The sequence below is a fragment of the Podarcis muralis genome, chromosome 8, assembly GCF_964188315.1.
Source record: "Podarcis muralis chromosome 8, rPodMur119.hap1.1, whole genome shotgun sequence".
Lineage (NCBI taxonomy): Eukaryota > Metazoa > Chordata > Lepidosauria > Squamata > Lacertidae > Podarcis > Podarcis muralis.
This window is the reverse complement of record NC_135662.1, coordinates 11,509,269-11,523,230: the sequence shown is the minus strand read 5'-3', so window position 1 is coordinate 11,523,230 and position 13,962 is coordinate 11,509,269. Positions and strand designations below refer to the sequence as shown.

General features: G+C 44.6%; 1 protein-coding gene across 2 annotated transcripts in view; it reads right to left on the bottom strand.

The window, feature by feature from the left end:
* ADCY8 (adenylate cyclase 8) overlaps window positions 1–13,962 on the bottom strand; it is a 150,809-nt gene that overhangs the window by 46,193 nt on the left and 90,654 nt on the right. Inside the window, exon 8 of one of the 2 annotated variants that reach the window (XM_028736142.2) lies at window positions 10,924–11,121. The exons of the other annotated variant lie outside the window; for it this stretch is intronic. Within the exon in view, the coding sequence (XP_028591975.2) occupies window positions 10,924–11,121 (198 nt within the window). The remainder of the gene's footprint in view (window positions 1–10,923; window positions 11,122–13,962) is intronic. 2 annotated transcript variants of the gene reach the window in all.

Genomic DNA, 13,962 nt, shown 5'->3' with positions numbered 1-13,962 from the left:
TTGGGAAATTAATCATGTCAACATACCCCAAACACACTGAATGATGACCTCTGTTTTATTGGCAGCTGCTATGCTGGAACGGGAAAATCTCTAGGATCCCAAGGTGTAAGGAAACAAGAAGTCTGTCAAATAGTAAAGTTCAGCCAACTAACTAGAGCCAGTACATGAAGGGACAGCCATAAGATTAGACAGAAATCTAATCTTATGGCTGAGAGGCAACCTTATGGTGACCTTTGGAGGGCCAGACATAATTTTAATAGCAATTGTTTTGCTGCACTGTAATACACTGCAATGTAATGCACTGTGATACACTGGGATGCGAGTGGTGCTATGGGTTAAACCACAGAGCCTAGGGCTTGCCGATCAGAAGGTCAGCGGTTCGAATCCCTGCGATGGGGTGAGCTCCTGTTGCTCGGTTCCTGCTCCTGCCAACCTAGCAGTTCAAAAGCACATCTAAGTGCAAGTAGATAAATAGGTACCACTCTGGTGGGAAGGTAAACGGTGTTTCCGTGTGCTGCTCTGGTTTGCCAGAAGCAGCTTAGTCATGCTAGCCACATGACTCGGAAGCTGTACGCCGGCTCCCTCGGCCAATAAAGCGAGATGAGCGCCGCAACCCCAGAGTCGGCCACGACTGGACCTAATGGTCAGGGGTCCCTTTACACTGAACCTTAACACACTTAATATGTTAATTGTCTTGGCATGATGGTGTTTTTATGTTGTTGAATTTATATAGGATGTAAAAAGAAAAAAAGAAGAAAAAGAAGATTGCATTTCTGGGTACATGGGATGGGTAGAGAGCTCTGTTGCATCACATCAAAGTCCAGAATCTTGTTCCCACGGTGACCAACCAGCAAGCAGGACTGGAACTCAAATGCAGTCATCACTTGTATGTAATTCCCAGCCTATTGACATCAGGCAGGCAGGTACCCTCAACTTTTTGGTGCCTGCTGAGACAAGCCTACCCAGATATGTAGAACATTGTCATGTGTTTAAATGACGGAATTGTCAGAAAATTGGCAAAATGTCTGGATTTTTGAAATTTTCCAAAAAAAAGCAAAAAAAAAAAAAAAAAAAGCAAGCTCAACAACGTTTTTGTCTGTATTTTTACTTCTTGAAATATGGTTTTTAAATTGTTTGCACTGATGATTTTGTTGTTTGGTCCTTTATGCAAACCAATTTATGGTTGTTGTTGTTTTCCTAGTCACATAGTCTGAGAGTGGTGGGACGCGGGTGGTACTGTGGTCTAAACCACATAGACTCTTGGACTTGCTGATCAGAAGGTCGGCAGTTCGAATCCCTGTGACGGGGTGAGCTCCAGTTGTTCAGTCCCAGCTCCTGCCCACCTAGCAGTTGGAAAGCACATCAAATGCAAGTAGGTAAACAGGTACTGCTCAAGCGGGAAGGTAAACGGCGTATCCGTGTGCTGCTCTGGTTTGTCAGAATCCGCTTAGATATGCTGGTCACATGACCCGAAAGCTGTCTACAGACAAACACCGGCTGCCTTGGCCTATAGAGCAAGATGAGCGTCGGAACCCCAGAGTTGTCCATGACTGGACCTAATGGTCAGGGGTACCTTTACCTAGTCTGAGAGTGAAGGGAGAACCCAGCTCCCATCCTCTCTGAACAATGGTTGTGCATGCTAGGGGGAATAACCAGGAATAATGGGAACTGTTGTCCAGCAACCTCTAGAGCAGCGGTTCTCAACCTGTGGGTCCCCGGATGTTGTTGGACTGCAACTCCCATCATCCCTGAGCTCTGACCTTGCAAGCTAGGGGTGATGGGAGTGTTGGTTTCTGCTTTCCTTCACTGTGCAGCGAAAGGGCTTGTCACGAGACAGGTGTTTACATTCCACAGTCTGTACTGTTGGAGTTTCTCACGGGAAAGGGAGACTGGATGTGACGTACACTGGTTTCCTGTTTTTCACTGTGTGATTCTCTCCAAGCTGTCGAGGAGAGAGGATGCATTATCTGCTCCGGCAGAGGCAAGATGTCTTTCTGTAATATATCTGCTTTGAACTGTAAATAAAGCAATATAGAGTATGTAGTACGTACTCCTCATCCTTCCGCTGGGCACGGAACTCTGCTTTACACCAACACGTGGTTATGGGCTCCAGAAGTCGAATCGGAGTGCCGGCAAAGGATCGGAATGCAGAGGGACAGATCGGATCGGAATCTGCTCTGCGCGTAAACATGATTGATGAGGTATGTGCTACTGCTCCGGGCAGCCTGCCAGCTTCTAGTTAATGGCTTTATGGCTGGACTTTGAACTTTTAAAGCCGTTTTGCCGGGAATACGCAAAAGGCTCCCAGGCTCAAGTTACTATGATGGGGAAATCGAAAGTAACTTTTTAAGTGCGCTTTTGGAATAAAGCAGCTGCAGCAGTGACGCAGCAAGATTTAAAGCAGCATATATAACGCTGAAGGCTAATGCCAGAGTCATGATGGCCCTTCAGGATGCTTGTGGGATTCCTAAGCTCAACAAGAAAAACTATGCGGACTGGGTTTTGTATGCAGAGGCAATTCTGCGGAAAGAGGGTTTGTTTGAGGTGATTACAGAAACCCCCCCAGCTCCAGTTACAGATGCATGGAAAGCTAAGGATTCCAAAGCACGGGGAACACTTACACTGATAGTATCCCCAGAAGAGCTCTGTCTATTGCGTGATAAGACCTCAGCCAGAGAAATTTGGGATTCTTTGAGAGAGGCTCACTTAAGGACAGAGGCTGGATCTACTATGTTTTACTTCAACAAGCTGCATAATATGGCTCTTGCTGAAGGTGGAGATGTGCGTTTACATCTGATGGAGATGCAAAATCTGAGACATGAGCTGCAACAGAGAGGGCTCAACTTTCCAGAGGCTGTGTATTCTTTCATGATACTACAATCTTTGGGTTCAGGTTGGGAGTCTGTTGCAACCCAGATTGCTGTGCAGCCAACCGCTCAGCTGACAGTGGACTTTGTTACTGCCGTGGTTTTAAATGAAGCAGATCGCCGGGGTGCTAGCTGCATGGGCAAGGGGGAGTCTTCGCAGACGTCATCCCATAGTGCAGTGGAACCACCAGATGGCGCCAAAGCTTTGAAGGCAGTGAAATGCTACTCATGTGGACGTCTAGGCCATATGAAGAGGGAATGCAGATATCCCAAGGCCAAGACAGAGCAGCGCAGCGAAAGCTCATCGCGTGGAAAAGGCCGAGGCAAAGGCAAAGGTCCGGTGTCTAGGACAACGCAGCACAAGGCTATGGTTTCACGCTTCACTCCAAAGGTTGCAGAGGTCCGGAAGACGTCTAGATCTTTCTTCGTTGTTGATTCGGCGGCGACCCACCACATGTGCAACGACAAAAGACTGTTTGTGTCTTTTACACCGCAGGAAGGTGCGATTCACCAGGCGGATGACCACACGATTCCCAGTAAAGGCTACGGAACTGTTGTTCTTCACAGTTTGGACTTATCGATACAGAATGTCCTTTACGTGCCAGACGCCAAACATAATCTTCTCAGCGTTGGACAGCTGAATGAGCGGAACATTGACGTGTCCTTCAAGAACAAGAAGTGCATCATCACAAAGAAAAATGACTATGTATTGCATGCTGAATATGTTGATCGTTTGTTTGTTTTGTATTATGATGATGTTGTGCAGGATGACACTTGTTGCATTGCAGATTCTAACAAAAGTTTGCATGCAGGATGTATTCATGATTTTCATCGAAAATTTGGACATTTGCATTTTGAGGCAGTATCTAAAATGCCTGCCTTGGTTGAAGGTATGACTATTAAACCCTGCAAGTACCACATGAAGTGCAAAGCATGCGCAGCAAACAAGGTGAAAATGGCTGCGAAAGGTAAGGTGTCTAGTAGGCAAGCTACGGAACCATACCAGGTTGTTCATGCTGATTTGGTTGGACCACTATCGCCCTCTTTGGGTGGAAATAGGTACTTCATGGTTCTCATTGACGCATTTTCTAGGTATATTTTTGTGTACAATCTCAAGCAGAAATCAGAGGCTTTTCCTAGGTTCAAGGAATTCTGTGCTTGGTTGGAAAATGTGCATGGTAAGAAGATAAAGACTCTTTTCAGTGATCGTGGGGGAGAATTCACTTCTCAGCAGTTTGAAGCTTTTCTGACTGAGAAAGGAATTCAACACGATTTGTCTAGTCCTCGCTCGCCATGGCAGAATGGACTTGCGGAACGGGCAAATCAGACATTGCTTCAAGGGTTAAAAACCTTGCTGCATGATGCCAATCTTCCAGAGAGTTATTGGGCCGAATCTCTCTCGTGTTTTGTTTACAGTTACAATCGCAGGTTATCTTCAGCGATTGGTTGTACCCCCTATGAGAAGATGTTTGGCAAGAAGCCATACATCAAACACATGAAAATTTTTGGTTCTGACATGTGGGTTCATTCACCACAAAATTCCAAGTTAGACAAGCGTGGATTGCATGGTATCTTTCTAGGTTATCAGAAAGGGTCTTACAGAATAATGATGACTGACTCTAAGACAATTAAGCTCACGAGAAGTGTTGAGTACAATGCAAAGTGGGGGGAGAATGTGGGAATTTTCCAATGTTATCCTGATGACGGTGATGAGACTGAGGATAGTCAAAAGCAACCACAACAACCCACACCCACTGATGAAGGTTCTGAGTCTGAATCTGAAACTGAATCAGGTGATTCAGAGGATTTCAAGAGTGCGAAAGCCTCTATGCGACCCTCTGAAAGCTCTGATCAAGAATTGGAGGAACCATTGTTCACAATAGGTCGTTTTTCTCCTAAGAAGGAAGAGGAGAGTGTTGAAGACTTAAGGCTAATTCGTAGGTCACAGAGAGCCACGAAAGGCAAACCTCCAAAGAAATTTGCTGATGAATTTGCTACGATAGCAGTAACAGCTGTTAAAAGCTCCAAGAAGGTATTTGAACCTTCAAGTTTCCAAGAAATCCAGGGTTTGGATTCAAAGGAAGCTGAGCCATGGTTAAATGCAATGAAGGCTGAGCTTGATTCCTTGGAAAGGAACAAAACATGGGAGCTAGTTCCAGTAGTTCCAGGAATGAAACTGCTTGGAAGCAAATGGGTCTTCAAAGCGAAGACTGATCAAAATGGCAAGATAGTCAGACACAAAGCCAGATTGGTTGCCAGAGGTTTTGCACAGGTACCAGGTGAAGACTATCACGAGACCTACTCACCCACAGTGAGGTATGAAAGCATTAGGCTTATGCTCAAGCTAGCTGCAGAGGAAAATCTACACATTAGTCACCATGATATTAATACAGCTTTTCTGTACGGATCTCTGGATGAATCACTTTATATGCTTCCACCTGATGGCGTACAGGTAAAACGGGGATTTGTTTGTGCTCTGAAGAAATCCCTTTATGGTCTCAAACAAAGTGCACGGTGTTGGCACACAAAACTCACTGAAGTATTGTTTTCTCTAGGTTTTCAACAAGGGAAAGCTGATCCATGTGTATTTGTCAAAGAGGAAGGGCAAAAGAAACTGTACTGTTTGTTTTATGTTGATGATTTGTTGTTCTTTTGGAAAGATGTCGCAATGTACAATAACGCCCTAGCTCAACTGAAAGAGCACTTTGACATGAAAGATCTTGGTGAGGTAAACAACTACCTATCTCTGGAAATAGAGAGAGATCAAGATGGTAACATTCTAGTACACCAGTCACGGAAAATTGCTGATGTGTTAAGCAAACTAAACCTGATGGATGCTAACCCTGTAGACACACCGATGACAACAGGTTATCAGGTAGATGACACCGAAGAAGCATTTTCTGACACTACACTGTACAGAAGTGTGCTAGGCAAGCTAAACTTCATTGCCAGATGTTCAAGACCAGACATTGCTGTTAGCTGTAATTTGCTAAGCAGACAAGTCAGCAATCCTAGTGTCAAGGATTGGAAAGCTCTGAAACGCATAGCGCGGTATTTGAAAGGCACTATGCATTACAGACTGAGATTTAACAATCAGAAGTCTGGTGGTCTTGAGATATTTGCAGATGCAAGTTTTGGAAGTGACACTACAGACAGGAAAAGTACGTCTGGAGTTTGCTACATGTACAATCAGGGTCTGTTTGATTGGTCATGCAAGAAGCAAACAACAGTTAGCTTAAGTACTTGTGAAGCTGAACTGAATGCACTGTCTTATTCACTTAAGGATTGTGAATGGTTAGTACAATTGTGCAAAGATATGAAAATTCCTGTCAAATGTCCAATCCAGGTTTACCAGGACAACAAAGCATGTTTGGCTTTGCTGAAGTCTGAAGGTTGTAAGCAAAGCACGAAGCACTTGCAATTAAAGTTGCAGCATGCTAGAGAATGTATTCAGAAGGGACTCGTAACGGTGTCCTATATGCCAGGTAATGAAATCCCTGCTGATGTATTGTCCAAGATTGTATCAAGGGATCAACACTGTACCTATGTGCAGAAGTTGGGTTTGTACTGATATTGTACGAACACGCTGCCCAGTGATGTTCACAGAAAGGGGGAGGATGTTGGTTTCTGCTTTCCTTCACTGTGCAGCGAAAGGGCTTGTCACGAGACAGGTGTTTACATTCCACAGTCTGTACTGTTGGAGTTTCTCACGGGAAAGGGAGACTGGATGTGACGTACACTGGTTTCCTGTTTTTCACTGTGTGATTCTCTCCAAGCTGTCGAGGAGAGAGGATGCATTATCTGCTCCGGCAGAGGCAAGATGTCTTTCTGTAATATATCTGCTTTGAACTGTAAATAAAGCAATATAGAGTATGTAGTACGTACTCCTCATCCTTCCGCTGGGCACGGAACTCTGCTTTACACCAACAGGGAGTTGTAGTTCAACAACATCTGGGGACCCACAGGTTGAGAAAGGCTGCTCTAGAGGGACACAATATCTCCACCCCCAGAGCTAGGGCAACAATTCTTTCCTGGCTGTGGTGCATATAAATTGACTAGGAGATGCTTCCCCCACCATTTAGCTCTTTGGGCAGATCCTAACCCTATATTTAAAGCACATCCAATGCACATATAAAAAATGTGACTTTCCCCTGCCCTGAAGAATCGTGGGAACTGCAGTTTTCTTCCTTACGGGGGTTCAATTCCCAGCTTCCTTAATAAACTACAGTTCCCAGGTTTCTTTGGGGGAAAAGTCATTTGCATTGGATGTGCTTTAAACATATGGTATGCCAGAGAAAGGGGACGTGGGTGGCGCTGTGGGTAAAAGCCTCAGCGCCTAGGGCTTGCCGATCGAAAGGTCGGCGGTTCGAATCCCCGTGGCGGGGTGTGCTCCCGTTGCTCAGTCCCAGCGCCTGCCAACCTAGCAGTTCGAAAGTACCCCCGGGTGCAAGTAGATAAATAGGGACCGCTTTCTAGCGGAAGGTAAACGGCGTTTCCGTGTGCGGCTCTGGCTCGCCAGAGCAGCGATGTCACGCTGGCCACGTGACCCAGAAGTGTCTTCGGACAGCGCTGGCCCCCGGCCTCTTGAGTGAGATGGGCGCACAACCCTAGAGTCTGGCAAGACTGGCCCGTACGGGCAGGAGTACCTTTACCTTTATGCCAGAGAAAACTGCATTTTTATGTGCCAGCAGGCTCCTGTTTAGATACAGAAGCTAGAGGGGGAAAGCTGGTGACCTTAGGACAGGCACTCCCCACCCCCAGGAAAAAATAGCATTGCCAGGCAATGAAAGCTTAATGCAGCCAGTTTACAATGTGGTTCAGCATTAAGTGGTTTGAAGCCTTGTCTTTTCTGATGGGCAAGTACTGGACTGATGCCAAAATAACTTGGCTCCCAAGAAAGCTCTTCTATTATAGACATTTAACCCAGCTAAGCTTTCAATTGCTATTTACGGTTTGTCCTTCTTCTTAAAAAAGAAAAGAAAAGAGTATCATCATTATGATCTGGCCATTGCAAATTGAATTGCAGTCATACAAGGAAGCGGAGAAATTAGATGAGCTGACATGTTTGCAGGTCTGCGGTTATTACCCGTTTCCCGAAAAGAAGAAGAAAAGAAAGCGCCGTTATTTGATTTTCTTCAAGGTTGCTTTCCCTATTCAGCTTGTTTCCAGTATTTCGGGAAATAATGGGATTAAGTGGGCAGGGGGCACTTCAGACTGTGGAGAGTGAGACACCTTCCGACAAGGAACAGCTCTTGGAAACCCCCACCGATGCCAATGGGAGCTTTGTTCAGCTGGAAGATGCTTGGACAAGCGATGGGGGAGATGCAACTCTATGAGTCTGCCTACATCACTCTCATAAGCCCTAAATTAAAGGTGTATTGCTTCTCATGCTGGGAGGCATTCATGTTTGGAGCAAGGCCTGGAGAAAGATGCTCTGGTGTGAAAGGATTGTGAGCTTCATCCAGTTCCGCTACTAAAAAGCAAACTCCTAGGCTCAGCATGCGCTCACGGAAGCACCACATTCCAACCAAGTCCTACCCAGAATAAAACCCACTGAAATAAACAGGCCTGAGTCCACGTATGACCATTGTTGTATATCACCTTATCCCCATTACTCCTAGCTTGGGATTCTAATAATATGCCAGCAAAATAGACCCAAAATCATACACAAGGGCACCGTTCTATATACCAATCATGGGAAGGAGTGATGGGAGGCAGAGGATTGGAGCAACAATACATTAATGAGAAGAAGTTTACAATAAAATAGAGAAATATATATATATTATAATCCTGTTTCAAATATCTTTCTCAAGTCTAGCCTGCCTATAAATTTGGACTCCTTGCAGTGGTATTAAGCTCTTGGAATTGAGTCACTTCCTTGGAGAGAATTGATTTCCCCTCATTCTCCTGAGCTCGATGACATAGTTCCTCCTATCCCTGGAGCTAGGGTTTTGACCCATCCAGACTGGCCTGTCATTTCAATCTCAAACCTTTATTGGCATATAGACAAAATTCTGAAAGGTGCTGTACAAAAAATAAAATAAAATAAATCACTCTGCAAAATCTTCATCTAAAAATTAAAATTCTGTAATTTGCGTCATAGGCTGTCACACTCAATCTGCATTGCCCTTTTATTATTATCACCATTACAGTTGATTTATTCATCACCTCCTAAACCACTGCCTCAAGGAGATTTTCACATACCAGTACAGTGGTAGCTCGGTTTACGAACTTAATCCATTCCGGAAGTTCGTTCTTAAACTGAAACCATTCCGAAACCGAGGCACGGTTTCCCTAATGAGGCCTCCCGTCGCTAGTGCCCTTCCACCGTTTGGATTCTGTTCTTAGACTGAGGTAAAGTTCGCAGACCGGGACACTACTTCCGGTTTTGCGGAGTTCGTAAACTGAATAGTTCATAAACAGGGCTGTTCTTAAACCGAGGTACCGCTGTATTACAAATTGTTAAAAATACAAACTCAACAGATACATTTAAAACAACATTAAAACCCTACCCAAAACCCAATAAATGGACACTTGTGGTAAAGACTCATTTACTCAGCTGGGAATGCCCACGGGGGGGGGCAGTGATTTACTCAGCACTTAGGACCTTAACACGAAGACTTTGGGCCAATGGCTCAGAGGGGGCATTAAGAACATAGAGAGCTGCCTTATACCCAGTCATACGATTGGTCCATCTAGTTCAGTATTGCCCACACTGACTGGACGTGGCTCTCCAAGGATTTAGGCCTTACCTAGAGAAGCCAGAGATCTTTTTTGCATGTAAAGTATGTGCTCTAACCACTGAATCACAGCCCTTTCCCAAATTATCAGGGCATTTCCCCAAATCAGGAGCTGCTTAGCACCAAGTAAGGAGGGCCTGTCATTTCCCAGCTTTAAATCATATACTTGCTGGGTATAATTGTTTAATTGACGCTGAAATGGGGAATGCCTAAATGTGAATTACTGAATGTTTAACATGGGAAAACTCCACTGGATTATACTAAGTGGTCTCTGAACTCCTTGATGGGTTGACAATTAACTGTTGTTGTTCTCTACTAGCTAACATGTGAGTGTTTAACCTTAGATCATATGGGAGGCTATTGAATTGCAAATTTGCGATCTTGGAAGGGTGGTGGTTGAGTCTTTGTTCCTAGGCTCTGTGGAAGTCAGGATGTGTAAATGACCATCTCCAGTGAGTGACTGCAACTCCAGTCAAAATGGAAGCAGTAGGGAGAGACAGACCTCTAATTTTACATCTGCTGGGGGTATTTCATATTTTATAAGAAGCTGAGCCTGTGCTGGACTTGTACATGATCTTATGCATATTTTGGATGTATCATTTACTTTGTCCTGTTTTGAAGTAAGCTCTGCAAGTAAAGCTTTAATCAAAATTATGGGCCGTGGCAATGTTTTATTCCCCAAAGGAGTCTGTTTTTATGCATCCCGTTGCTTTAAGCTGCACAATATTAATATCTGAAATAATTCTCAAGCGGCTTATTTGCAATGGTTTTTTTGCTTTTATGCTCCTGCTCACCCCTTCCAAAACAGGGTTCTGAATCCTCTCTCCACCCTTTAAAAATGGCCACCAGCATACAGTTTCATACATTTGTGGTAAATATACGGTTATGGCCCATTGACTGTTGGTGAACATTCCTAGGCAGCCAGCTGTCACAAAACCCCTTAGCACATTGTTACAATAAAGGTGTCTCCCGACTTTCAGAGCAGAAAAGCAGAGATCTGTTTGTTTGTTGGTTGATTTGTTTAAGCCAATCTTTGTCCCTCCTCCCCACTTTTTTATATCACAGTGCTTTGGTTGTCTTGAAAAGCTTAGTCACTTCTTCCAGAAGGGGTTTCCTGGCTCTTAAACTGAGTCATCACACTTATGCAACTACAATAACTGCAGTGCTTTTGAATGGCTCTCAGATCAGTCTGGGGGAAGAGAGAAAAATCAGAAAAGAAAACCTAAAGCATTGTCATCTTATTCACTAATTCCAAGACAGTTTTGAGTTGGCAAAAAGAAAAGAAAAGAAAAAAGCATCTATCAAGACTCAGCTACCTTATGCTCCAGGCTAGAGTCTTTAAACATCAGGGAGAAAGGCTTGATATGCTCTCTTCGCAATTTATCGCCACTCCGCAAGTCGATGGTGTGCTCTATTCGCTTGTTAATTTCCTCGGGCCCAGACTGGACATGCAAAGCTTGTGCAAGATGGTTTGGAAGCAGATTTATTGAATTTCTTGTTAGGGCAGCCAGAGTCTAGGGGAAAGCACATGCAAAAAGAATAAACTTGCTAGTCCCCTTTGGATTAAAAATGCAATCTTTATTTTATTTTTTAATTTTTTGCTGCTTCTTTGTTTTTAATGACAGCATCCCATGCAATTCATTCACCCCCAAAGTTTTAAAAGCAAAGGTCTGAATCACAAAATCCACACAAGTAAAATAGGCAGAACTGCTTTGATGGCATGTTTTCAATGGGTTTTGAAGCTGGCAATTCCATTCATCCATCCGTCATCTGTCCATTTATTATTATTATTATTATTATTATTATTATTATTATTAGTATTATTTGCTGTTAGTAATTTTGAAGGAATACAACTGCACATCATCCAATACCAAGTTAAACCCATCAAAACAATTTCCAAAGCAGGGGAGTGGAGGAAAGATCATGTGCTGCATGGAATATATGGTCTGACACCATATAAGGAAGCCACCTATGTTCTTATTCCTTTTGGAATAAGACAACATCTAGCTTGTGTTGTCTGCACTAACAGCAGCTCTCTAGCATTTCAGAAAGCAGCCTTTTCCCAGCCTTACCTGGAGAGACTGGGGATTGAACCTGGGTCAAGGGAGAACAAGGTAAGGTGACAACCCTCAGACCATCTCATGATCATGGAGGAAGTGGGAAAGGGCTCAGGTGCTTCATGGCCAACAGTGGAGAACCTCATGGGCACCACTGCACCCAGGTGCACCAGGTTGGTGACCCTTGTGCTGAAGTCTCCCCATGGATTGCTATTGTGGCTACAGCCATATGGAATGGGAAATGTATAAACCAGCAAGATTGCATGGCTGCCCAGTGGGGATTTGCTTGTACACAGGGACTCGGGTTTCTCCTCCCCCATGTACAATAATATTTTCTGGGAAGCTGTGTGGTCCCAGCCACTCAAATATTACTTCCTCCACAGGGCTGCATTCACAGCAAGGCACTCTGGGTTGGGGATTTGACTGTGCACAATGAACCAGGTCTACAGAATTCATGTATACGTAATAATTTCATACTTGTCACCACAGCCATATCTATCTCTACTGCTCAGATGTAAGTCTAGCACTGAGGTAAAAGGTAAAGGTACCCCTGCCCGTACGGGCCAGTCTTGACAGACTCTAGGGTTGCGCGCCCATCTCACTCAAGAGGCCGGGGGCCAGTGCTGTCCAGAGACACTTCCGGGTCACATGGCCAGCATGACATTGCTGCTCTGGCGAGCCAGAGCCGCACACAGAAACGCCGTTTACCTTCCCGCTAGTAAGCGGTCCCTATTTATCTACTTGCACCCGGGGGTGCTTTCGAACTGCTAGGTTGGCAGGCGCTGGGACCGAGCAGCGGGAACGCACCCCGCTGCGGGGATTCGAACCGCCGACCTTTCGATCGGCAAGCCCTAGGCGCTGAGGCTTTTACCCACAGCGCCACCCGCGACCCTAGCACTGAGGACCTACTACTAAATCAGTGTGTGTAGGGTTTCAGCGTATGAATGCCGCTATTACAGAACACACACACACACACACCATACACTGAAAAATTAATAGTAGCATTAAAAAGATAAATTGCTATAATATATGTGCTTGAAGCTGAATCTCAGATATCAACACATAGTGTTCTGATGGTTCAAAAAAAGATGCCATTGAGTTCAGCATCCTGTACCAGGTGGTCACTTTACAGAGAGCTTTCTAGTCCACGTCTTGTTTAAAGAGATATAGAATTCTGTGAAGGGGCATCAACAGGGTCCTCAAAGTCACCTGCCCACCAGGATAGAAGGCTGAGCAGGCAGAAAGGCCACCTGGTCACTATCTTCCCACCACGGTGAGGAAATATTTCTATTTCAATAATAGCCATTGTTTCTAAATCTGCATCTCTGTGTATAAAATTAGCAGGTGCCAATTTCATGCAAACCAATATCTTTTCTGAAGGACGCATTGCTGTGAGTAAGGAGCTACCCTAATTCTGTTCTCAGAGGCAGTCCCTGGTGGACCAAGAATCTATGGAACTTTTCCTCCAGTCTTTGTCCCTTCCTTCCAGCCATTGGTATTTAAAGCTACACTCCCTCTGAACGCGGAGACTTATTTTGGTTATCATGGCCAAAGCTGCTCATAGACCCAACTCCCCAGTCTGTCAGTCCCCACACATTAAGTGGTCGTGAACTGCATTACTTAGTGTATGATTGGAAGGCAACTGAACTGACAATTATTATTTTTCATGGTTTCTGCTCTCATTGAGGGTCCACCTTCTATGTTAAGGTTACCAGATTTTTTTCAGTGGGTACTGATTTGCAAATCCTGGGACTGTCCCTGGGAAACGGGGACGTCTGGTAACCTTACTCTACGTACCATTGTATGTGTGTTGGCTGCATCTTCACCTTTGAGCAAATTCTTGTGTGGGTTTGTGGGTGGGGGGAATATACGGAATTGTAGTTCCCATCGTACACATTGGCAGAACATCTGAAAAAGGTTCAGCTTGAATCTTTTCAAGGGCTGTAGATCAGCAGTAGAGCATCTGCTTTGCATGCAGAAGGTCTCAGGTTCAGTCCCCAGCATCTCCAGGTTAGTCTGGGAAAGATGCTTGTCTGTAATCCTGGGAAGCTGCTGTCAGTGCAGACAGTACTGAGTGAGATGGATGAATGGTCAGTATAAGGCAGCATTCTTATTTTTTGCTCCTATGAACCCACCTCACAGGGCTGTTGTGAGGACAAATGAGGGGAGTCCATATTTTTCACCCTCGGACAACAGGGGGGAATACAAATGTAATAAGTAAATAAGGCAGGCTGTAGCTGGGTTGTCACACAGTGGGAAGAATAGTGGATGTGTGTTACTTTTAAATGTGATTTTTCA